The sequence below is a fragment of the Montipora foliosa genome, chromosome 11 (genome assembly GCF_036669935.1).
Source record: "Montipora foliosa isolate CH-2021 chromosome 11, ASM3666993v2, whole genome shotgun sequence".
In the NCBI taxonomy this organism is placed as follows: Eukaryota; Metazoa; Cnidaria; class Anthozoa; order Scleractinia; family Acroporidae; genus Montipora; species Montipora foliosa.
In genome coordinates this window covers 16,240,403-16,265,402 of record NC_090879.1, presented here as the reverse complement: position 1 = coordinate 16,265,402, position 25,000 = coordinate 16,240,403, and the positions used below count along the sequence as shown (strand labels likewise).

The window sequence follows — 25,000 nt, the reverse complement described above, 5'->3', positions numbered from 1 at the left end:
GGCCATATTGCATAAAGAAAGCAAGATGGAATAAACACAATACTTGAGTTAAGGCGTCTTTACTTAAAGGCCCACATTGGCCCAAAAGTCATCGTGACTGAATTTCGTGTAACACGAAATTACCCAAATAGATGACATGTTGTTTCCCGCATGATTCGCCTGAGTGCATTCAGCCAATCAGATCTCGCCTTTGGACAAGCCGTCATTTGAAAACAAAAACAAAGGACCGCAATGACATTTGGGGAAATGTGGGCCTTTAAACACGAAGACGCACTATAAAAGGGGTCGCTTCAAGCACCACTGATTAATTATCCAAGATGGTGATCAACAAACAGCAACACAGAGACGGAAGCCCTAAATGATATTCTAGCGCGAGAAAGAGAGACTGGGGATTAAAAAAAAAAGAACGACAGATAACGTTTTATGCCATATTACAGACAGCAACTATTAAAATAGCATGATTGTTGCCTTAGACCTGCCGTGTCAACGTGTCAGATTTCTCGAAATTCCCTTTTAGCTAATGCGTCGGACTGGTTTTTGTCCATAATTGAAATTCGGCTTTCCAATGTGGCACAAGCAACATTCTTCTACAATGCTTCCACATGCACGTTGCGCGAGGAATATTCTATTGGCTTGCCTTTCACAGCCCCTTCATAGTTGAAGAAGAAAGATGCTTATCCTTAATTTTCCACATGCTTGATAAGACGTTGAATGTTTTATAATTAAACAAACGTTGTCAAATTACTATACCTGTACCACGGACACCACGCACAGGTGAGACCGTCCTTCTGAACTGCCCGCAGCTCAAACGGATAATCACCCAAATCCCTATCAATGTTAAAGAAAATCACATCCAAGAATCATAATGAAAATACTGGAAGTTCTGTTATCTTGCTTGATGCACTATCACGGTAAAAACAATTTCATAAACGGTGGCCGATTTAGTGTTTTTCCGTTCCCACGTTAAATAAGTAGACCTAATGGCCTCGTTTTGGCCTATATATTCTTTTCTATTTAAGCAATATTAGTGAGGCTCGAAAAGCTTATCAGCACCAAAACAAAAAATACTTTATTTAGGATAGGGAATGGTCATTACATTATACGGACCTACCGGTAACTATCTCAATACCCTTTAACTCTAAACCCTCAAAGTGTTATTTATGGCCTTCTGTTTCCCTCCGTTCTGAGTGACAACTATGCGAATTTATTGAATATTCATTGCCAGTGATTCCCAGAAAGTAGCAATTTTTCTCCACAATGGGCTCAGAGGAATACATTGTAATTTGGCAGGACTTAGAGCAGTTTTCAATTGAGTGTCGAAAGTAATTAGCGAATTGCTTTGGTTTTGCATTACTCCACTGACTGATTGGTTCAAAGTTTTCGCGCCATTTTTCCAACCAATCAGAAGTGAAACCAAAACCAATCGTGCACATTTTCCCGCGCCTTGCGTCGCCTACGTGTAATTACTTCGAGTTTTGATTGGTTTACTGGATTGTCTCCGTCCTTTTTGATTGGTTTTGGTTTTACGACACTCGATTGAAACTCGCTCTAAGTTGTGCTGCTTTCTGTGGAAAACTCACTCCTCCCTGCATGAACTGCACGAAATTCTTTACTTACCCATTTTTGCAATTTGTTTCCCCAGGTGCCGGCGGACTGAGTAGCCTAGCCACTTGTACCCAGACTCCTTTATACAGATCACACTGCCTCGTTCGAGAAGTACAGGGTACAATGACGGGGATTCCGAACAAGCCGGGCCGATTCTTTTGCGGTGAAAGGAAATATGCATCTACGCGCATCTTAACAGAAGAAAAGTTTACATTACGTTTTGATTTCATAGACAATACGGTGCAGATGACGGCCCATTCACCACCATCTCTTAAGTTCGTCGTGAAAGTCAACATACCAAAGTAGTTGTTTCCTTTTCAAACTGTTTCTAACTCACTCAAAGAAGACCGACTGAATCTCCTTACAGTGTGGCTCACTTGCGGATGGGTTTAAAGTACAGGTCACTTTTCACAGGTCACCCATTACAAAAACCTTTACTAATGCTAAATGTTGACCTCATTACGTCTAAAAACGATGTTTAGGCTTAAAAGGGCAGTGTCACGCTATTTTAGTCAAAACACTAAAAGAAGTCTTTGCACCAACGAAGACCACAAAATAATGCTGTAGTTTTTTTGGCAATGGTCACTGAAGTGCAGTGAAGCTATTCTTTGTTTTTTGCCACCAAGGATGGAGGGGATGGAAATGGATTGAAACTTGAAAAAATTGGCCAGTTTTTTTTTCGAGGCGTTGTCCTCTGGAAATAGCCAAAAGTTAATACGAATAGCTCTTTGTGCCATATTATATTTCGTATCATCTCAGTGATTTATCAGGAATGTTATACGAATAAGCTAGAGCGCACTAATTTAGATTTTTACCCAGTTTTGACCTAAAAACAGTAAATTTAGCATAACAGTGCCCCTTTAAGGTTTGCCAACTCCAATGTTTTGTGTTGCTTTAGCAAAGGTCAAAACAATGACCTGTAATGAGTGACCGGCGAAAAGTGACCTGTGCTTGACCCCCGCCGCTCACTTACCGACCCATATCAACTCCTCCAGTTATCAATTTGAAGCTTGGGATACTATAAACTTTCATACTTCGCACAGGCCATGATGCTGGCCATGTGAACAGAGCACATAGTTATAACCCCACTTAGGCAAAAGAGTATCCAGCGCGTAACTTACTGTTTTTCTATGCATTGCAACAACAAATCCACTGAAACAGTATCCCAAATATGGCGCAGGTCCTCCTAAAGGAGTTGATGAATTTGAATTTCCTGACCTCGGATCTGTATTTCCAGGGACAGAGACAGTCCTACTTTTTGGTGAATTTTCCGCACATAAACTGATGCCAGAATCAGAATTGGAAACGTAAGTTCCCTCAGTCAATTCCATCGAGGATGAAGATGATGAAGATTTCCTTAATGTACCACTAAGGCTGAAGCCTCCGCTGAACTTTGGACTTATCTTTTTCCGTAGTTTTGGGCTCAGTCTTTTAACTGGACTTGACAAAATTCTCTTCTTGTTCTTCTTTGCTTCGCCAAACCAATTTTCTTGAACTTTCAACTTGCTATCGCTCTCTTCAGAGCTATTTTCAGAGTTCGTTCCTGAAAACTTGTTTTCCTTTACCTCTGACTCCCCATTGTTTGGGACGTTTATACTACAAGAAGCCAACGTTTGATTGTTTGTAGTATGATTTGTAGAAATTTCGTTTGCGGATTCTGCAGGGCATTCACTACATATTATCTCCTTTTTTTCCTCTGCGCCTGGAATTGTAGAAGAGCTATATTCATCCTCGCAAGTTATTGTGGGAAGGGGGATTTCATACGCATAAAGTAACCCAGCCAACGCAGTGCGAATCTTTTGCATGTCTGATGGCAAACTCTGTGGAGAAAGAAAACCAAGTCTTCACTTAAGAAGTGATTATGTTAATTGAGTTATTTTGCCTTCCATTTATGCATACAGTAGGTCACTGTCTTTATATTGTTTCCTGTCTTTTGGGTTTGAGGTTTTCTTTATTGTTATTCCTACAAGTATTTGGGGATCGCTGATAATTTTGGGGCGATTGGGCTTGGTGCTTTGCCACACACAGTCATGTACTCACTTATGTCCAAAAATGCAATTAGTAATTCTATGGACGCCAAAATAATTTGGTTATCCAACATGAAGTTTCCTGGATAGGATGCTTGTCAATCATAGGATTAACCCACAGCTGTATGTTGCTGACACCCATTTATACTCCTGAACGGAAGGAGACTTTATCAAGTACAGTTTCTTGTTTAAAGAAACAAGTAACAACACAGATACAAAACTACAAGGCCAGCGCTCAAACTTGTGACCTTGGGGTTGGAACTCTGGTGCACTGACCACTATAATAAATATTTAGTGATCAATAATTATTGTCCAGTGCAAGGATTTCTTCTGAGTTCCATCTTTAATACACAGTTCATTTCATTCCACCTCCCACATGAGGAAACAAATTGTTGAGGTATTTTTTTTAGTCATAATCACTTTTGCACTTGAACTTGCTTTGAGACAGACAGACAGACAGATGAGGTAGGAAATGGCCTAATTGTACAAAATGGCAGAACTGTATATATAATACACTTCCCTGCACATGGCATTACACTGATAATTTACATCTCACTACCTTGACAGAGGCTCCAAATATCTCAACCAGAAGAAGCTGTGAGCTGACTACACCACTGTACTTGGACAATTCTCTCTTGACATCCTTGTATCTGTCGTCATTGTTGAGAAGTAGTCCATACTTGGTGGGCGTTGTACCCTCCAGGTGGACAACTATTCAGGACAAAAAGGACAGGAGCTAAGCAGAAATGCAATGATAGCTTGTTACAAAACCACAAAAAAATAATCTGTCAGGCAAGACCACAGAGACAAACTACAGCTTTCCAGTTTTTTACGTCAACCCCTTCCCTTCCGTTAGGGGACACTTACAGACTTAAACAGGTCTCACGCTACGTGAATTTAGTTGTCGATAGGGGCTGGTTCAAAGATAAAGGGTGACCAACATATAGGTCCATTCGAAAAACTATGTTCACTTTAATCCTTTCCCTTCTACATGTACGCATGACATAAGTTTTACTCTGCCCAATGCCAGATGAATTTATTCATCAATGGGGGATAGTTAAGGGTGCACGGGGTAATGTGATGAAGGTAACTAAAAATAATTGTGATACTTGTATCCCAGAAGTGCCACCACATTAAAACTATTACTTTATTTTCATCATCTTTGCTTTTATGTATACTTTGATGAAGCCACTTTACTTTCATAGATTAACAATAGTTAATGCTACTGATGGGGTACTGCAGGGTTACACATAGCTAATGACGTCATTAGGAATTTGAAGGCCTTACTCACTCTGCGGTCATTGCCAGTGGATCACCATACATTTTTTGGCACAGTCAATCTCGATTGTTGTGGTTATCTGTCTTCTTTTTTACCCAAGAATCAACTCTTATCTAGAACACTACCAACACGACAAATATTGCACATAACTTCATACGTGTACATGTATAATTATGTGGTAGTTATTCTTACCAATGACTTCCACATAGATTGAGTTGTCCATGGGTAAAGGAAGAGAGAGAAAAGTAAAAGGATCGAAGCGAACACTGACATAACCACACTCTAAACACCTCACTTGAGACTTCAGCTGACAAAAAAAAAAACAACAACAACAACAACAATAAAACACTTTGGGAAAAGACTTTTAAGTGCCTCTCACTACAACAAACCTTTCCACTTTTATTCTCTGAAATCATCCCAAGTACATGTATATTGTGTTGTTTTTAGAACCTTTTTCTTGAAAATTCACTGAGTGCCGTACATGTAGTTTGATCCATGCAGGACCAAGGAATGAAGGGGATTGGGTTCAATACCGGGTTGATCAATGAAGTCACAAACTGCTTTGCATCTCTGTTTTCAAAGAACTATCTCTTTGCAAAGCAGTCTATGAGGTCAACCCGTTACGAACTCTCATTCCTCGTCCTTGTGCGGCCATACATGTAGATAAAATTGCAACCTGTTTTCACACTTTTTAGGAACCTCTAAAGCAGGAGAGAGCTCAGCAAACCAAAGAATTAGTGTTAGACAAGTGCAGAGAATTGTTGAGCAGAAGGGGTTTTTGAGGTGATAGACACTTCTCTGTTTCTGCTTTAACATAAACTGTAGTTAATGTCTAGCTCAATTGACCTCTGTATATACCTTACTGATTGCCTCAACTTGAGGAGGCAGTGTGGCCAAGTGGTTAGGGCGCTTGCCTTGAAATCCGGGGATCCCGGGTTTCAAGACTCGCTCTAACCACTAGTTGAATTTGATCCTGGTAGTCCCTGGTTCAACTTCCCAGCTGCACTTGTAAATAGCCAACTGGTTTGCCTCCGGCCAGTTGGGATTCTTAACAGTTGTTGTTGTTCTGTTCCGTCATTCCGTTGTGTTTCATTGGCCCTGAAAAGCCCCTATGGGGAGCGGTCAATTAAGTCTGTATGTATGTATGTGTATGTATAACTGTTTGTTTGTGTGCTTCGCACCCGATCAACAGTATAACTAACACAATTTAGGGTATGTGCTAAAACATTGGATAGCCTTAACATGCACTCTGATTGGCTACTCAAACTTCAAATATCCTTTGCTATTCACCTCCCAGCAACTAGCACAGGATTTGCACCCGAAAATATTGTAATCGTTGCAGCAATAAATGAGTTAAAATCATCCTTTTGTGCTATATTATCCTTACTGTCTGTGGCTAGTGGTGGATATTTACCCAGCCACAAACTCCACCTCGGTGAATACTTGTTAATTAACCAGAGGTAAAAAGGAAGTACAGAGCTTTAGAAGTGGGTTTTTCAAGAATATACATGGACTGTAACTGGGCCCAGAAATTTACAGACTTGACTGTAGTTTAGAATAGTCTTTTTTTTTTCTTCAAAAGTACTGGCATAAGCAAGGCATTTCCAACAAATGCACTATTTAAAATGAAAAAATTAATGAAAATGATTATGTCACAAGCAACATGGCATGACTGATAAAAAGGCTGTATATACATGTACAAACTGTACATTGTAAATAACTATGAAACACAAACTACAGTGTAACTATGAGATTGATAAACTTTACTCAAAGGAAAAATTAAAAAAAGAGAGAACAGAGCCCTCCCATGGTCATAAGGTAAAAGCTACAGAAAATAGAAGGTCAAAGTAACAGACCTCTTTCATAATGGCGGCCAAATTAAATACTTGTTTGTTTTAATGCTAATAAACCTTTCTAGCCTCGCTACGACGAGCACATTTCAAACGAATATTTGTTTCAGAGTGAGGGCAGTATGTCTAATTAACATAAATACAAAAGAATGTAAAGGAGGTCGTCATAAATATGAAAGTGGTCCAATGATGAACACAACTTAGATGGCAAAAAAGCTAACCTGGCCTTGAAAAAGGTCAACAACAACTGACTGGTTTCTCTTAAGGTGATTGTCCCATGCCTAAAACAAACAACAACAAGGCATAAGAGGCATCTTTTCAAACAAACAACTGTCATTCAGACTTCTTGAGGTTGAGGTGGGGGGAAGGGGACAAACTGATAGTACCTTAGGCATGTTTGCGACATCTGAATTAAAATACAGTATTCTTGTAGTACTCCAAAAAGCACTAAAAAGTAACTGGGCAGAGTTCCAATGAATCTCAACCAGACTCCCAAGTTTTTTTTCTCTAGGTACATGTAGTCCGCTCTAATCCCTGTTCATCAAAATAGATGTAGACGCGCTCCCAGCTACATGTAGCTCGAAGCGGCACCATGCACAGGTCTCCCACTGATGCGCGCTCTCCCCTTCAGACTCAAGACGGACATTTGATAAAATTGGGAAACTCAAAATGAGATTAATAGGGCATAATAATAATAATAATTATTATTATCTTAAGAATAATTAAGCGAACAATTAACAACATTACTCTATTAGCAATACCTCATGGGCTACTTCTTCATCTGGTCTTCCGTCACTATCCTTAAGTTCAACATAAGGCTTTAGATGAACTCTACATTAGAACAAAATGATATATTTAACCATAGTGCAGTATTTAAACATTCTGCGGTTATGCAACCTACATACATGTATCTTTGTTCCCACTCCACAAAAGAGACATAAAGGAGATTAAACGAGCACTAGAGATTGTAAAAATTCACAACTCTAAAAATATTACTATTATTATTTCAAGCCAATGATGGAATGACAAGGAGGAAAGGGCATGAAGAAGAAAAGGCCCACCTCAAATTGATTGATTTTAACCAGATAACCCACCAACCATGCATGAAGTCATACACGCACTGTACAAGTTTACCTATTTAAATCTTCATGTAAACCATCCAAAAGGAATGACAGGAATTCCTTTAAAGACAAAGAAACAAGAAAAATGTAAAAATAACATTTCATATTTTAAACACTGAATAAAGTTTGCTCTACACCTTATGATATTAATAAAAAAGTGACTAAACTGTTTTTAACACGTGACTGCCATACAGCCCGAACACTCAACAAGTTGTCAACAGTACCCATGAATATTTTGCTAAGCTCTCTAATCCTCCACACCCACCCCCAAACCATTATTTATGTTTTGGGTTCTTTAAGACAACACAGATTGTGCAGTTAAGACATTAAAATGGGAGAGGGAGGCGAGTAATGGCCGGGTAACTTGCTTTAGAGCTCAAGGGGGCACATGATTTGGAAACAATCTCATTTCATTGAGATGTCTTATAGACGTCTGACCAAGATAAAGAACCCTTGAGAGCTAGTCCAACACTGTCAGACCATGCATGCTTTTCAACTAAGGGCAGGAGAGGACACGCAATGTAAGAATGGATTACCTGGGAATCGTGTTGCTGGAATCCATTAAATCTTGGGGCATACCTCCCAATTGTCCACTGAAATTGAGATAAAAAGTACTAATAATTTCAAGCTCACGATACAACTTTTTAAAGACAAGTTTCGGCATGACTCATGCCATCATCAGTTTAATGTGTTGTTTCCTTTTCCACTGTTTTAAATACGTTTACAATTTGAGTACGTTAGCAATTTGAAAATTTAAAATACAGTAACAGTTACAATTCTGTGCGTGCAAGTGCACGAGTGTTAATTACATAATTGAGTCACAAGAAGCAAAAATCATTGAAAAGTTGTACCGTGAGCATGAAATTTCTGTTAATACTGTTAATTATTTTCACGAAGGTATGGCAATGTTATATACTAATAATTATTGTAACAATTATTATTGTTATCATACTATAGTTATCGTTATCATTCAGATAAAAAAAAAATTAAAAATACTATTACTTAAATTCTTTAATGCAAAATGATACATGTACACTAGGGATCATAGAGACTAATTATTTTAATGATTGCTTTTCAAATTACCTGATAATAATAGTCTACAAGGTACAGGTAGATAGAGGTGCTGCTACTTGCCAAATGAATGAGTTTATTAGCTGAATGGTGATCAATTCATCAGGTTTAAATATCTTTAATTCACCTTTTAAACAAAAGGAGCCAGTTCAATTGCAAAATGTTGACTTACCCTAAGTTTCAGTGGTGCTAAACTACGTGAGCTACCACTCCACAAGTCTTGTGTAAGATCTCCATAACGGCGTGCTATGTGGCCTTTCATTCCTAAAGGATTTGTCCTGCAGAGAATAACTTGCGTTATTTCGCCTCAGAGATACAGCTGTTGTGCATGCATCCTGATAAGATGATTAAGTGGGTTGATTGTTATAATTGTATACTTCATAAATATTTTTGGACCTACCTGTTTAGTTCGTAGAAATGGCATTTGTTTGTAAAGTACTGAGTCAAGGGCTGTGTATTGCTGAGACACTGCAGTGCAGAGTTCATAAAGCAGGTATTTCCAAGATTACTGAGCCCAGTTGCTCCCTTTTCTGTGGGTTCTATGGTGAGGTGAACAAAGTTGCACTTGCTATTAATTTCTATTTACCAGTAGTCTTTATTATTATTTTCATTTTTATCCATTTATTTACATAGAGATTTTTTTATTTCTTTACTAAGTGATTTGTTAACCCATTGACTTCTGGGAGTGAGACTTACTCTGTCTAATGCCAGATGATTTTACTTGTCAACTGGGAGCAACCTAGGGTGCCTGACCCTAACTTGAATACATGGTTCTTTGGCAAAAAAGAGTACATGTACACTACCTGCAGTTCCTCTTTTGCCATTTAGTCCAGCACAGAGAGTAGACAGGCAGGAGGACGGGCTCCTCCTTGAATCCAGATTTTGCACACATTTTTTCGGGACTGTCATGCTCAACTAACTAAGAGGCGAGAGAGGAACGGCTCGTAGTCAAAAAAAGTGCTACTTAATTGTTGTTCACAATGATATTTCAACTCTTGAGTAGTAACATTAAAACTCTTAAAAATTATTTTCTCCTTAACATGAAATGCAAGAACACTACGTTGACTGGAAAACATAATTATACAGAAATAAGTGCGCTGGCAAACCACTGCAACATATGCGTTCGTGTACATATACATGTATTTGACCAAAACATTATTTTGTTCAGTTTTGTTGAACAGTTTGCTACCCCTTAACCTTAATTAACACCCAAACCGGCCCAACTGGCCTAAACCGGCCAGAGTATTTTACTTTGTCTAACACCAGAAATTTTACTCGTCAATGGGGAACCTCTGGGAGTCAATGGGTTAAACCATGTCGAAAGACATTATTCAAAGTTGAACCTTTGTTTCAAACTTTGGCAGTTTCTTTTGATTCTTTTAATTACCAGACATGGCATTCCACATTAAAGAAAACACTAAGCATTTGCCCAAGGTGCCAACTCTGGTGTTCTATTCAAGTTAATTAATGTTACTTTTTTCCATACCTAAATTCAGTTTTTCCCTGAGACTCCTATTATTTGCTAGGGAGGACATCTCTTCTGGCCAACTCATGTCCCTGTTTCGAACTGAGGAAACAACAAAATAAGAGAATACAATGTAAATGCATTTGCATTCATACAGGGAGCACTACAGAAATCAAAATTAATAGTGGTTCCTTTTTTTAGAAGAAAGTGAGAGTGGAAAAGCAGAACACTAGAAGAAAACTCCTCTGACCAGAGAGGATATCCAACAAACTCAACCTCAAATGATGACATGATAAACTTTGATACAGTACAGTGTAGAGGGTGCTGGGGCCAATTCAATCACTGCACCCCATTTGCTTTTTACGATGACATTGTATGACCTCAGGTGAATTAAAATGATACAATTTTACACTATAGCTACATGTAACTTGGAGATCTTTTCGCTAGTAACCTTCAATAAGCACAGCATGATTGTCTCTGATTTCCAAGTTTTCAAGTGAAGTGTTGTCTTCCTCAAGGAGTCTTAATTTGCTCTGTGACACAAATAATAAAATGTACATTAGTTTAAGTATGGTGGGGAAAATTATGGAGTGACATCATAGAGCTATGAAAATTAAAATTAATATTATGATTGTTAAACTTGAAGCAATAATTATATTATTACATCTACGTACCTCATCTTCCATACTCCAGAGTCTCACATCTTCATTACGAATTCTGAGCCGTGTACAAAGGTAATCATAAACCTAAAATAGACAATGTAAGACTTGAAAAAATGATGGCGAATTTCTTTGTTGAAGAGGCATTATTATGTCCCAACAGTCACTGGAGCTTTAGATTGAATGAAGAGTACAAATACACATTTTTGATGTTAGAGCTTTTAGGTTTTTTTAAAAATTTAATCACATTGTACATACATGTACATGTTGCAGGTCATTAATTCGTTCCTTAGGTTTAATTGCAACCAAACTACATGTATGTCATTTTGTTTCAACCTACATGTACAATAGCTCAAGTTGTTCAACTAAGGTCAGTTTGGGGCAGGCACAAAACACAGGTCACAGGTCATTGTTTTACCAATACAGAAACAACCCTAACCGTTTACAATTGCTCACATTAGGCCTAAAAACTTTAATTTGTTAAGACCTAAATAGGTTTAAGGGTAGCTTTAATGAATGTTTAGGATACTATCTGTATTGGTAAATCAATTACCTGTGACCTGTGTTTTGTACCCACCCAAAATTGACCTAGGTTGAAACAAAATAACCTAGTTTAATTGGTTCCAATGAAATTTTATAGAAAATTATTTCAATAAACTGGAATGGACATGAAATTAAAGTTAGAAAGTTCATCATGGTTGGATATTAAAGTAAATCAATTAAGCAGTTGCAAGCCAGACTGAAAAAGGTAATGTACATTATTAATGTAAAAATGGACTGCACTGAACGTCTCCCAAGTATGTGGAATTAATAGGCTTAGAGTACATGTACAGTAGATGTAACTCCTATACACAGCCATCTGATGCACTACATACCTGCTGAATGGTGTTCATTCTACTAAAGGCAGCCACATATGCCATGTACCTCTTAGGTGGGGCATGAGGAGTAGTCAAGGAATTGGTACCAAATCCGAAGCTACTCAGACCAAAGCCAACACCTGTCCATGTTGTAATGCCACCACGGGTTGGAGGTGGAGAATGACGAAAGAGCCTCAGTGTGACCGGATAGAGCTCCAGCTCCGGGTTTGGATCACCATTCGTTGGTGTAATGACCTGCACAAATAATTACATTAAATTTAAATTTAAATTAATTATTACTTTTTTAATGCTCTAAAAGGAGTTTTAGCACTTGTATTCATCCAAGCATAGCAGATGATCCAACTGGTGATTGCTTAAACAATGAAAAAACAGAGAGGCAACTCATACAAGGCTTTTCTTTGAAAATAAAAAAATTAATGATATAACATAAACAGTATTTTAAAATGTTGCAAACAGATTGCTGTTGAAGGTTTTCTTTTCACAAATTAACTTTTCAGAGAGCTCTGAAACAATTAAGTACTGTATATTCAATCATCTGCATGAGCCCTTCAAAGCATGTAAAACAATTAAAGCTTTGAGAAAATTAATTCTGAAATAAATGCACAAAATGAATTTTCTGCATTTATTGCACAAACTTGCACAATGGCAGAAGACTTGTAAGCAATCTGTTTGCAAATAATTTACTAGTTTATCTTCTTTTAGAATAACCTGATTCATGAATAATGCATCCACAGCATCTCAACACAAAGAATCATTTTGTGAGGTCCGTCTCTTTTTTCATTTTAAGTTCAGGTTTATACCCTCTTACATAATAATGTAAGCAAATTACCGGGGTAAGTTACATGTAAGCTCAGTCAGGAGTGTTGAAACTATTTCAATGATAGCATGTATTCCTGTAATGACATCAATAATAAACAACATTGGGAGCAAGAAAATTTAAAATAAATATTATGCACAATTAAATTGGATAATAATTATCAGTTACCAGAAGGCTGCCCCCTAAGAAAATCTTCGGGCTTCCAACATTAAAAGTTGATAGTAGCCCGAGTCATTTTTTCAAGAGCCCAGAATTTAAATTCATTCCAGCTGGGATCAAATTTGTGAGAAAGTGAGGATGAATCAAGTAAGCCCCCCGTTTGAGCTACTTGTTCAGAAACTTGGTCACCCGCGCTTGCAAATTAGGCACCCCAGGCAACCGGGGGACCGTTAGACAGCAGCCTTGTACCAGCATGTTTTTTCACTGACAACAAACTGAGTGTTTTGTTGAGTAATAATTGTTTTGGCCATTTGCTTGTCACTTGACTAACCGTTCTTGGCAGAGGTGGTCCACCACCATACCACTGCTGAAGAGCTCTCCATACAGGCTCAGGGATAATCTCAAAGTCTCTTCCTCTGCACAATGGTATGTTACGTTTTAATTTGCCTCCTTCACCAGTTAGAACCATCACCTAAGTGCGACAAAATTCGAAAGAGGAAAGATCACTGTATAAGACGAAAGGTGATAAATGGGACAACCGTCCAAGCAATCTATGGGTAATGCTTAAACCCAACTCTGCTTTGTAAAACTCAGTCCAGAAATGTATGTATACATGTATGCTACAAGCAGAATGAAGTTGAAGACAACCACGACAACTCCTTTGAACCCAATGAGCTCATTTTAAAGATTAGCAAGGCAATACACAACCTGTGTATTAAAGGTGCAGCATAGCTTTGAAACATTGGTTTCCAAATGTATTGTTAAGAGATTAGATACCAGTGTACAGTTGTTGTCAAGCATAGTTTTCACTTTCCCGATTATCTGGGAGCCTGGATCACGCTCACAAAGTAACACCTTTGCCACTGAAAACTGCTTGATTGCAGCTAGTCCCTCTGTAGTATCTTTCCCCTAATACTACTGGCTTAGAACTTAAATTAAAAGGAAAGCTTGTGATAGCAAGAACAATACAAATGTAGGCCATACATGGATTCTTTGGGATGCTCTGTGTGTTCAACAAGGGGATAAAGGGGCTCCGCGGAAATACGTTTTTGGGGGCGTGCTGCAGTCTTTTTCTTCTCAGCGGCACACCTTAACGAAAACACAGAATGGTTTTCACCATGAGTCTTGTCAACAGTGAAAAAAGTTAAAACTTAGAGTGAATACTGTAAACTCAGCTCACCTTTTGGAGAGTTCTCATTTCATAATATATATTTTGCCACCACCAAGAAATTGTTGTCAAGTGGAGAGTCCGAGGCAACTAAATTTTGTTTACAAAAGATGTTGTGTGCCAAGTCTAAGATCAGGCAGCTTTTCTGTGGCTGTAGCAATTAATATTACTTATCAATTAAGTAATTATATGTTTGTAATTTTGTGGAGCGAATCTGTAATTGATAAATAAATAAACAAATAAATAAATAAGTGAACAATGTCCGATAAAGGTCATAAAACTCTTTGTCTTAGCCATAAAGAGGTTGGACCAGGACAATACCAAAAAATGGACTATCAATAATTTATTACCAAAAGCTCAGACAAAGAGAAGTCCTCACCTTCCGCGTTTCAGGTTCAACAAGCGGGACATTGTCTATTGGTCCTGGGACTTGGGTGCCACATTCTGTCTCTTGTGAACAGTGACCATTCATCACAACTAATGGACTCCCTGTCAGTTGTCCCTGAGTAAATGCAGGCTGTGAGGTACGCCGTGGCAGAGTTGTTGGCTTTTGATTTGAGTTATTTGTCCAAGCTTCTCCTGGATTTCCTATTGACGTCCTGGTGACTTCACCTAGTCTTGTTGGCACTGAACCATTCTTGGTTAGGGTGCCAGTTGAGCTTCGTCTAATATAAGGCTTAAGATTTAAGAAGACATATTGAAGTTATTACTCATGCGCAACGAAGCGCATGAGGTACAAAATGCCCTCTGTTTCTTGTTTTCCGTGTCACATTAGTGCATGGAAATTTATGCTTGCATCCATTTACAGACTGTAACTTTACGTGGGGCGGGGGTTAGGGGATTATTCAAAAAAATTAATAGCTGCTGAAAAATGTATTGTTGAGTCAGAAAAATTAATAGAAAGACTTGAAAAGAAGTATTAGAGTCTTAAAACGTATGTATGCTTGGAATATCAGTCCATTTTGCATGACAAAATAAACAGTGCGTGTTTGAAGAAATCAACCATCTCTCTCATGTTTCAAGCCCTTAAGTAGACTTGCCACAATTCCACCTCACGAGAATCCCAGGAGAAAATGTTTTGGCGAGCGAAGCATGATTTTTCGGACGCAAATCTACACAAGACAAAGGACATTTGAAAGTCTAGCCCTTAAGATGTGTAATTTTCTCTTGGATGTGCATGGTCGCGCCCGAATCATCACATCTTGACTGCACCTGTCCATCCATTCAAACTTTGTAATTGTAGTCGCGGTCGTACGGATCGAGCTGTTAGAATAAATCTTTTTTGATTGTAGAGCCAAAGGTAAGTTGTTGACATTAAAAAAAAAATTATATATTTGTTCTAATTTGTTTTACAAATAAACACTTTGCACGAGAGCGGGGATTGACATAAAGGTCAGGAAAACTGATCTCCATCAACAAGCCGGTCATCTCCTAGTGATCTTTGAGAACATTAGAGCGGCTTTGAGCGAAAATGAGAATACCTGAGAAAAACTGATCCAACTCAGTTTTAGCAATCTGAGCTGTTCTTAGAACTATAATTGTTATTGTCAGTATAGGCATGCGACGAAGTCAAAATGGGGAATTGTTTCAACAATACAGACTAGTCGTTGATATGCATTCTGTTTATTTGGTGGCATTATGGAATTTAGAGGATGTTTCAAGGGGAACTTCTGGTTTTGTCTTACTTTTATTTTACTTAGAGGCCATTTATTTGCCAGTATTGAAAAGTTTGGTTCACATTTTATGAAATGTAACAAATTAACCATCTGTGGCTGTACAAAGATCAATCTGTATCGCTTTTACATTCCTGAGTTAATTAGACTCGCATATGACGTACAAACAACCCAGGTCCAGGACTTGTTGATCCAACTAAAACTATTGCCGCACCATACAGTCAAGGTAATGTCGAAGTATTTGGTACAGCAAATGCAGGCAGACAACATGTGGCAATGTCTCTGTCGGCACTTGTTTAAAATTTCAGGAATCCAATAACCTCTTCAGCTGACTTGGTTCAAATTATAAACATTGGGAATAATATGTATTCAGCTTTGTCACAATCATGCAGACAGGGACTCCTACATTTTTGACAGATTTGCCTGTTATGGTTATAACTTGAGCTACATTAACTATCAGTTGACATACAGTGATAGTTATAGTGGTTTGCTAAATAGTGCACAGCTTCCTCTAATATTATTGCAGACTTTCCTTATGTTATATCAATGTTCGCTGCCTTTGATTCTTTGCTCATGGATAACTATCATGCATATATTTTAACAGTTGAACTTTACACAGTAGCAATATACTGTCTGCCTAATAGGGGTGGCAAATGGTTCTTCAAAAACTCTGGGTCTCGCAAAATTTTAGTCGAATTTCACGGGTCTTGCAGTCTCGTTTTTTGAGCGGTTATCAAGGCTGTGCTCTAACGGTGCCCGGTCGCCTGAGGCGACTAACATTTGGTTTCGGGCGAGTGAGAAAAACTACCCGGTCGCCCGGCCGGGCACTCTGGCTTATTGTATTTTTGGCAGATAAGGCGGCTAAAAATTTTAATATGTTGGTGGTTATAGTTTACGAAACCTCTCAGAAAATGTTTTTTCTTCGTACGAAATAAAGGCCGTTCCACATGATTTCACATGTAACATAATCTGCACGTGATGGCCGGCGGCCGCACGAATTTCGATTCGTTCTCAAAAAAATTAGCATTAAATTTGGAACGTGGAGTTTGGCATTTCTTGGTTATAGTTTAAAAAAAGAGTTGTTACTTCTGCTTTGACAGCGGTAAAGCGCGGCCAGCGAAGCGGTGTAATTTACTTTTGTATGAACCCGGGAATCGCAGTTTTTGCGCCTGCTTGGCTAAAATACATTTAGGTTATGGTTGTTTTTCCCCAGTATATGAAATAACGAAATAAGAAAAAAGGAAAGATATCATGTCATTTGTTGTTGTTTTAGAAACAGAGCAATCCCGCGTTGTCTTTAGTTCGTGACAAACCATTGCGTGCCCTAAACAAGTAACGCTGTGACTGGCGCTTCGACCGAATCCACAAAAAGCTCATTCCACTATTAAAACATTTTACTGATAATGTAAGAAAAAATACTTAAGTTCTGTCCTGTAGCAATGATTTTCGTCCAATCAAGATGACTTGCTCAAAAAAAAATTGATATCTTTTGGGTCGCGGTGGTTTTTGTTTCTCGGCAGTTTTCACAAAAGCTCCACGTGAATCAATATTAGACCCAAACGTTTTTACATGTACATAAAACTGCCGCAATCTTTACTTTTTCACTTTTAAACTTGAAAACATTGGTGGCATTGCCACTTTTCTCGTCTTTCTCAAGTATGGCGTGAAAAATTTGACGGGTTTGCGGGATTTTCTTGCACTAGCGAGTTTGACGATCACCAGAGCAGTAGCAGCAATGTTTTGTTGAGAGAAAGATGGGTGACGATCTTCCTGCGTTGCTGATCTCAGATAATTAATTAAATAAATAAATAATTAATTCGGGCGACCAACTTGGAGGGCTGGGCACCCCAGCTGAAATGCTTGGGAGCCCGAAGGGCTCCCCGAAATTTTCCTTAGAGCACAGCCTTGGGTTATGTGTGTCTCGCAGTCTCGTTTTTTATATGAAGGTGTCAAACACTTTGAAGTCTCGGTCTCGCAATCTAAAAAGTCAAAATGTCTCGTGCTCGCAAAGAAAAACGCTGGTCTCGCCGTCTCGCAAAGTCTCGCATTTACCATTCGCCACTCCTCCTAATGTGAGGTGTAAAATTTTTGATTCCCATGGCAGAGATTTATTAGGTATGGGACCCATTTGCAACATGTACTTACTTCAATTGAAATAGATTCATTAATGAATTTGGTACAACATTTTCAGAATATATGTGCACAAACATCTGTTACTTATGAGATCAAAATGTGTTAACATTATTAAAATGTAAAGCAACAGTGGAAGCATTGTTCATTCATATGTTCAAAACCAAAATTTTAGACCCTAGGAGCACTTAAATTATGTTACTTTATCTTTGTTCTTGCAAAGAATGTTCTGCTGTGTCATTTTAGTCTATTTGTTTTTCCACCTCAAAGTCTTGTAATTATTGCACCTCTCAAACAGTTTACATGTATAGTACCGGTATCATTGAGAAATATGGAAGACCAATTTATCAGAAATGTTACTCCAGCAAAATATGTTTTTATTTCTGATTTTCTAAAGAAATTAGACATAGGCCACTGGCCATGTAAAAGTTATTCATAGAGCAAGATGTCAGGAAAATTTATCTTGTAATGTGGTTCCCAGTAAACAACAGCTTAAAAATGCCATTTTTGATAATAAGGAAAGCAGCAGAGGCTTTTTGATGGGGTTTCGACAAAACACTGACCCCCGGTCAACTGACCCCCTTACTGACCCCCTACTGACCCCCTATAAAATCAATGGGAAAATGAATACTGCTTACTTAAGCCTCAACAACCCTTTCTAAACAGCATTGTTCAACAGTATTTAAGTCTAAGCACCCATTTTAAAAAGGTTAGCTTACATGAAGTAATCGGCCATCACAACAATAATCGAAAACTAACCTTTTTAAAATGGGTGCTTAGACTTAAATACTGTTGAACAATGCCGTTTAAAAAGGGTTGTTGAGGCTTAAGTAAGCAGTATTCATTTTCTCATTGATTTTATAGTGGGTCAGTAGGGGGGGTCAGTAAGGGGGTCAGTTGACCGGGGGTCAGTGTTTTGTCGAAACCCTTTTTGATGTGAATTTCTAGCTACTGCATTAGTTGTGTTTTCCAGTGGTTTGCAAAGCAAAAGATGCGTTACCACGTTTTTGTATACAATATGGTTCTGAACCAAAAAATGTAATAAAAGTATTTTCAATTGTAGATTCTGTTATTGATATCTTTTGTGCTATTATTCAAAGTAAATTTAATTGTTTTGAAACAAAGTATGAGGTTGCATTTCTTAGATGTTCATGTGAACTATCAAATATAGAAAGGAAACAAATAATAAGAAAGCATAAAGCTACTTCAGAAATTGTTAGCAATAAAATTAATAACTGGTTTCCAGCCAGCAAATCCACTGACCTGATAACTGAGGTACACTTTCCAGATCCGCCACCATGAAATGGCGACCAGATACCAAATACTGTTTGGTTTGAGATCATGCTGGTACTCGCGTTCAAGCCACCCTCTAATGAGCAATAGAATGAAAAAAAAAAAAAACACTGGTCAAATCAGGGCTGAATAAGTGTTAATATAGTCATCAGCATAAATAACTCATAGCAGAAACAAATAATGCCAAGTTTTGCCAAGGGCTGAATTTTGAACCAAACTGTGGTGCTGCATGCATAGGCACTGAACATGTTTATGTCAAGTACTGAGTTGTAATGGCACTGTACATGGTTAGGAGACTGTGGTTCCGAGGTGTGACATTTACAGCAAGAAAAAAATCATTCAGGAAAACTGCTCATTTTAAACACCTACAATGTACAAGTGTAGAGCTGTGTATTTATTTTTAACTTCGCAATTTCTTTCAGGGGAGCAAGACTTGACAGATGTTACTCTTTCTTACCCCAGACTATTTTGCTCGTCAACTGGTTGGCAATTGAGGTGTCAATGGGTCAAGGGTAGTTCAAAGAGGACACAGTTTTTTAGCTGACCTACAGTAGTTGTTGTTAACCCATTTTCATCCCTGAAACTTGTGGCCGCCATCATTGACGAGTAAAATTGTCTTGCATTAGACCAAGGAATATCTGTGAGTTTCGCTCTCATGATTGAAAGTGTAAAAAAAAACGAAGAGTGTTGAGTGTCACTGAAAAACCATTGGGCCTTACTGCTAGGATGATGCTATAGCTAAGGGCTATGCTCCCTGGATGATTTCTGAATTTTAATCCCTTAGTAGTGGAAATCTCAGCATTTGAAGCCAATCGTACAGTTTCAATTCTGTACCAGACAGTTGTCTGAATTTGGCAAAATTCGCTGTAATTTTGACAGGCCTCACTGCAAACAAGATGAGATAAAACTTAAGTTCTTGGCCCCAACAAGCCAGTAATTTGACCCACAACCTGGCTCATGCCAAAACCCTTGTTCTGCTGCTTTTTACAAATCGTTTTCTCTAACATTTGAGTTGACGAAGTAACAAGACATTAAAAGACAATCCAACAAAATATCCAGAAACCTCCTGTGTACCTGACAACTTGTCGTTCAACCTCTCTGGTAAGTGGTTTTAATCCCAAAACAATGTGACAGACCTAAAAGAAAAAAAAAAAAAAAGAAGTTTTCCAAATCAAGGCTTCCTACAATGTTAGCAATAACAATATTATTGGTTCAGATCTTTTATTCAAGGGTGTGTATCTATTCTTTTGGGGAGTTGAGAGATTTCCATGCAGGTTGTTTCATTTCACACAATGCATGTCAACAAAGAAAATCAGTAATTGCTAGTCTGATGGAAAAAAGGCAAAAAGCTTCAAAATGAAAGGCTCCATGAATGCTTATTAATAATAGACTAATCAAGACTTAATGATCAGGCATACAGTACTGTACACATACATTAATTTACACCTTTAACGTACAGTGTACATGTTCTCATCAATAATTCCCCCTCAAAGGCAGAATAAACTCCAGTACATTCTAATGCAGGTACTTCAAAGCAAACATAGCAAGAGAACTTAATTTTCTTTTGCTTCAAAACATTTTTAATTTTTACTCTGCCAGACAGATGTCTGCAGACCCCTTGGATGCTTTTAAAACTCACTACCGGTAAGTACAGTAGTAGCCACAGGAATAGCAGCTCCTACAAGCTCGTAAATTGCGTGCAAGATGGCAGGTTTATGTGCAAAATACATGCGCATTACAGCGTGTAAAATTTTACAAGCACCTTAAATTACACGCAGTCTGCTTGTAATTTCACATTAGTAGAAATTACCATGTCAATTACACACAACTTGCACATATTTTCCACACGTTAGAATCTCAGAGTCCACATTTCAATGTTTTGAGAAATTCAGCCTTGTTTGCGTGTTCTTAGAATGAATTTTTATCTTCAGATTGCTGCCATAATCTGTCAATAATTATTAATCTTTAGCTCTCATTTGAAACCATGCCAAGTGAAATTTCTTTTATCCGGCATCCCCCATTTAATCAATTAAGAATCAAAAGTTTTAACTGTAACAATCGAACGATGGATGGAAAAATACTGAAAAATAAGCAAACTCAAAACTTGTGCTGCATTTATAGGGGTGGGGTGACTTTGCGAGACGGCGAGACCAGCGTTTTTCTTTGCAAGCCCGAGACATTTTGACTTTTTAGATTGCGAGACCGAGACTTCAAAGTGTTTGACACCTTCATATAAAAACGAGACTGCGAGACACACATAAACGCTCAAAAAACGAGACTGCGAGACCCGTGAAATTTTGACTAAAATTTTGCGAGACCCAGAGTTTTTGAAGAACCATTCGCCACCCCTATTTATTTATGTGGCAGAAACATGTAATTAAGGTTGAATTGGGAAGGGAAACTTAAAACCTGTACAGTATTTTGACTTGTACAGTAAAGCCATTTAAATCAGCTGTAAATGGGAGAACTGCGAGCATACATGCCAATATTCAAGAAATGGCAGTGTATTTCGAAGGTGAAATTAGATGCTGTGTGGAATGACGTATTCAAATTTACACACCGGGGAATGTTTCGGCGATTGTTTCCAACCGTGATACAGTTTGCATGGATGCTGCAAGGATATTTTGTTTTTTGGTTTGTGGACTAACTTTGTTGGGTCAAAACAAAATGAAAACATATGGTGAGCCAGCCAACTCGTGATATTCAGACAACACATGTGCCAGCCAAAACTGTCATTTAAACCTTGAGTATTTGAAATAATCAACCAAAGTGGACACTTTTTGCGAAAAATTTTGAAATGCAAAGTTGAAATTGCAAAAATTCTTTGGAGCGTAGGGTCCATATACGCACATAAGCCTGTGCATACAGCTCAATTCCGGAAATACTTATTCCATGGAGGCATTAATTTTTTTTAGTCATTATAAAATCGGGCCAAATTTTTTTAAATTTCGAATTTAACTGGTGTCTATGTGTGTGAATATTTCCAGAATCTTTTTATAAACCCATACAGGCCTGGCCAAGCGGATTCAATATCATCCAACGTTGTTGGACGCTATTGAAAAGTGTCGAACGAGTTGGTCAAACGAATGTAACATGTTCAATCCAGAATTTTGGACTCAAGGGTCTGGAACCAAAATCCTTTTAAAACTATCAATAGAGTCACTCTGTGATAGCAAGAGGATGGCTGTTCCAGAATCTGGAGACTGCAACAGCAAATGTCCAGTCTCCAAAGGTCTTGCACCATGCAGGTGTGAGGAACCTTGAGAAGACCCAGGGAGTCACTGCGTAGGGACGAATGCCCCGGGGTCTTGACTTGCAAAAGATCCTGCACATACATTGGTGCCATGCCCCTGAGAGCTTTGAACACAAGAAGGGCTATCTCTTCGAAGAGAGATTGCTCAAGCTTTTGTTGCTCAGACATACAAGACTTGGCTTGTTCACCATTCCGTAGCTTGAACTGACGTGCCAACGCATGAAACAGATGCAATGACTTAACCATTACCATGGATACTGATAGCCGCAGCGCACGCGCACGTGCAACACTGTTGAATGTGAGGGCCGAACAAATGCAACACTGTTGTTCACACCTAAGAACAAAAGTAACGTTGGATGATGTTGAAGAAGATGTTTGATGGAAATCAAACTTTGTTCAACAACTTCCAACATCATACAACATGGTGGCCAAACGAGTGCAACATGTTCAATTCAACAATGTTGGATGATGTTACACTAACATGTTCAGTGGACCCGTTTGGCCAGGCCTTAACGGCAAAAAACGTAATAGTGGACAAAAGGAAAAAAAAACTCCACCCTTCGAAGTCCCCACACAGTGTCACTCTTTAGTATCACCAGTCCCCCAGTTCCTGGTTATTTTTTACGGATATGTTATGATGATGATGATGATGATGATGATGATGATGTTCTAACAGTGATTGTGACGTCTTCCCCTTTGCTTCTACTGTAACCCCCATTTGTGTTGTGTCACCAGATGGGTAAAATAAACAGCTAACTACTGCATTTTCCTTCGCATTTATTTATTGAAAATTATGTCCTTCAAAACATTCTTAGTGTGCGTACACCTTCAAAATCTCACGCTACGCCCCTGCCAGTCATGTGGTGCTTTTAGACATGCAATATTTTTCTTTCAGAAAAAGCCTCTATCAATTAAATTATTACCGCTAGTTATACAACAGCAAATACTCTGTATTTTTTTAGACGAAACTCTGCAATTAAAATTTTACATGCACTGTGAAGAATTTGGGTGTAATTATTATCTACGCTCACATTTATGTATTTCTTTTACTCCAGCGTAACACATGCATAATTTGCATGTAAATTGAGCGCAATATGGCAGATTTACACGCATGATACACATGTGAAATGCTGCTATTACTGCGACCAGTACGGTTAAAAAAGAGTTTCTTTTAAAAGGGTGGATTTTTGCACCCTGGAACCCTTTCTTGGGTACGCCTATACCATATAATTATTTTCTGTAGTAGTTTCACTTTAAAGTGCCCCTAACTTCAAATATATTTTTCGTTGCTGAGATAAACCTATTCACGATGCATAGAGATGCTGCTATTTTCACTTCAAAATCCCAGTTGTTAAAAAACTGAGGTGGTTGGTCTCACGGCCAAGCTAGAGTGAGGCATGGGCCTACATTGTATTCCTGAGATGAGTCTCGTTATGTACAGACTGCTTTGCAATTGCAAAAAATCTTTCAAAGTGGCATAAAAAACATCATCTCAGGGACAGGTACATGCCTGTCATGGGTTTTTCCGCCCCAGGAGAAATGAATGCCAATTATTGTGTCAACTTTAAGCAACTCATGCAGCCTTCTGGATGCACAATCCCACCAGTTACATTGTACCACAAAATGCATGTTTAATGGTGCTAAAATTTGACTTTCACTGGAATGAAAAAATTTGAGATTAGGAGTACTACAAGATCATATTCAATGCATTTTACAAACCTTCACAACATACCTGGACTAACAACTTGGGAAACCATTGAGAAAATGATCGACTGGCAGCCCACTCCTTATACTCTTCCAAACTGATTTGACCATTCTGAAATCATGAAAAATGAGCTGTCTTCTTGTCTTTCATTAAACCAATATCGGCTTGTTGTGTAAGCAAGCATAGTCTCTCTTAACATTAAATATTTTAGGAAGTATTGCCAACCTCTTCTTTCCTGCAGTCACTGAGTATTTCTGCAGCCATCACAGATAGATCCTTATCCCAGATAGCACTTGCATCCTGTAAAAAAAACAATTAAGTAAAACATGCATACTCTTCTTGCCACATATATCAGAAATACAACAAACACTTTGTCAAGGACAAAAATAAACTCTAGAAAATCAACCACTAGAATCATGACTTGAAAACCAACCTTTTCCCCAACATTTTCTTTTCTGATTTCTATAAGAGCTTTACACATCACTTCAATGTCACTTCTTGTTAGAAATCCATCTCCATCACAATCAAAGACCTTAAAGTAGACTGACAAAATAAGAAGGACTTTTAGGTTACCTGACAGACTGACAAGTGTGGCATGAACTTGAGACATGCATTATTCACGTAAATACAATGTACATGTATAATTTTCACAATTTTCTCTGTACAAAAAACAAATTATACATGTAAATTATTCCTCATTTCCAAAATGACTAAATGTGAAATTCCAATGCCAAAATTTTGTTTAGTAGGCAATAAATAAATAAATTACACTGCAATAATTTTATAATCATACGAAAAATCTCCTTATTAAAGCAGGGTTGGACCTTAGCACTCGTCCGCTCGCCCA

At 38.2% G+C, this 25,000-nt stretch overlaps 1 protein-coding gene across 1 annotated transcript in view; it reads right to left on the bottom strand.

The window, feature by feature from the left end:
- Nucleotides 1–25,000, bottom strand: part of LOC137977870 (ubiquitin carboxyl-terminal hydrolase 32-like) — a 44,184-nt gene that overhangs the window by 12,295 nt on the left and 6,889 nt on the right. Inside the window, exons 8-29 of the mRNA XM_068825232.1 lie at nt 24,587–24,696; nt 24,379–24,453; nt 24,181–24,264; nt 20,270–20,331; nt 19,166–19,271; nt 14,479–14,775; nt 13,263–13,403; nt 11,953–12,189; nt 11,093–11,164; nt 10,870–10,951; nt 10,440–10,520; nt 9,354–9,492; nt 9,126–9,231; nt 8,419–8,475; nt 7,896–7,942; nt 7,523–7,592; nt 6,983–7,042; nt 5,104–5,218; nt 4,192–4,343; nt 2,727–3,425; nt 1,618–1,796; nt 751–828 (exon numbers count right to left, since the gene is read on the bottom strand). Of these exons, the coding sequence (XP_068681333.1) occupies nt 751–828; nt 1,618–1,796; nt 2,727–3,425; nt 4,192–4,343; nt 5,104–5,218; nt 6,983–7,042; nt 7,523–7,592; nt 7,896–7,942; nt 8,419–8,475; nt 9,126–9,231; nt 9,354–9,492; nt 10,440–10,520; nt 10,870–10,951; nt 11,093–11,164; nt 11,953–12,189; nt 13,263–13,403; nt 14,479–14,775; nt 19,166–19,271; nt 20,270–20,331; nt 24,181–24,264; nt 24,379–24,453; nt 24,587–24,696 (3,049 nt within the window). The remainder of the gene's footprint in view (nt 1–750; nt 829–1,617; nt 1,797–2,726; nt 3,426–4,191; nt 4,344–5,103; nt 5,219–6,982; nt 7,043–7,522; nt 7,593–7,895; nt 7,943–8,418; nt 8,476–9,125; nt 9,232–9,353; nt 9,493–10,439; nt 10,521–10,869; nt 10,952–11,092; nt 11,165–11,952; nt 12,190–13,262; nt 13,404–14,478; nt 14,776–19,165; nt 19,272–20,269; nt 20,332–24,180; nt 24,265–24,378; nt 24,454–24,586; nt 24,697–25,000) is intronic.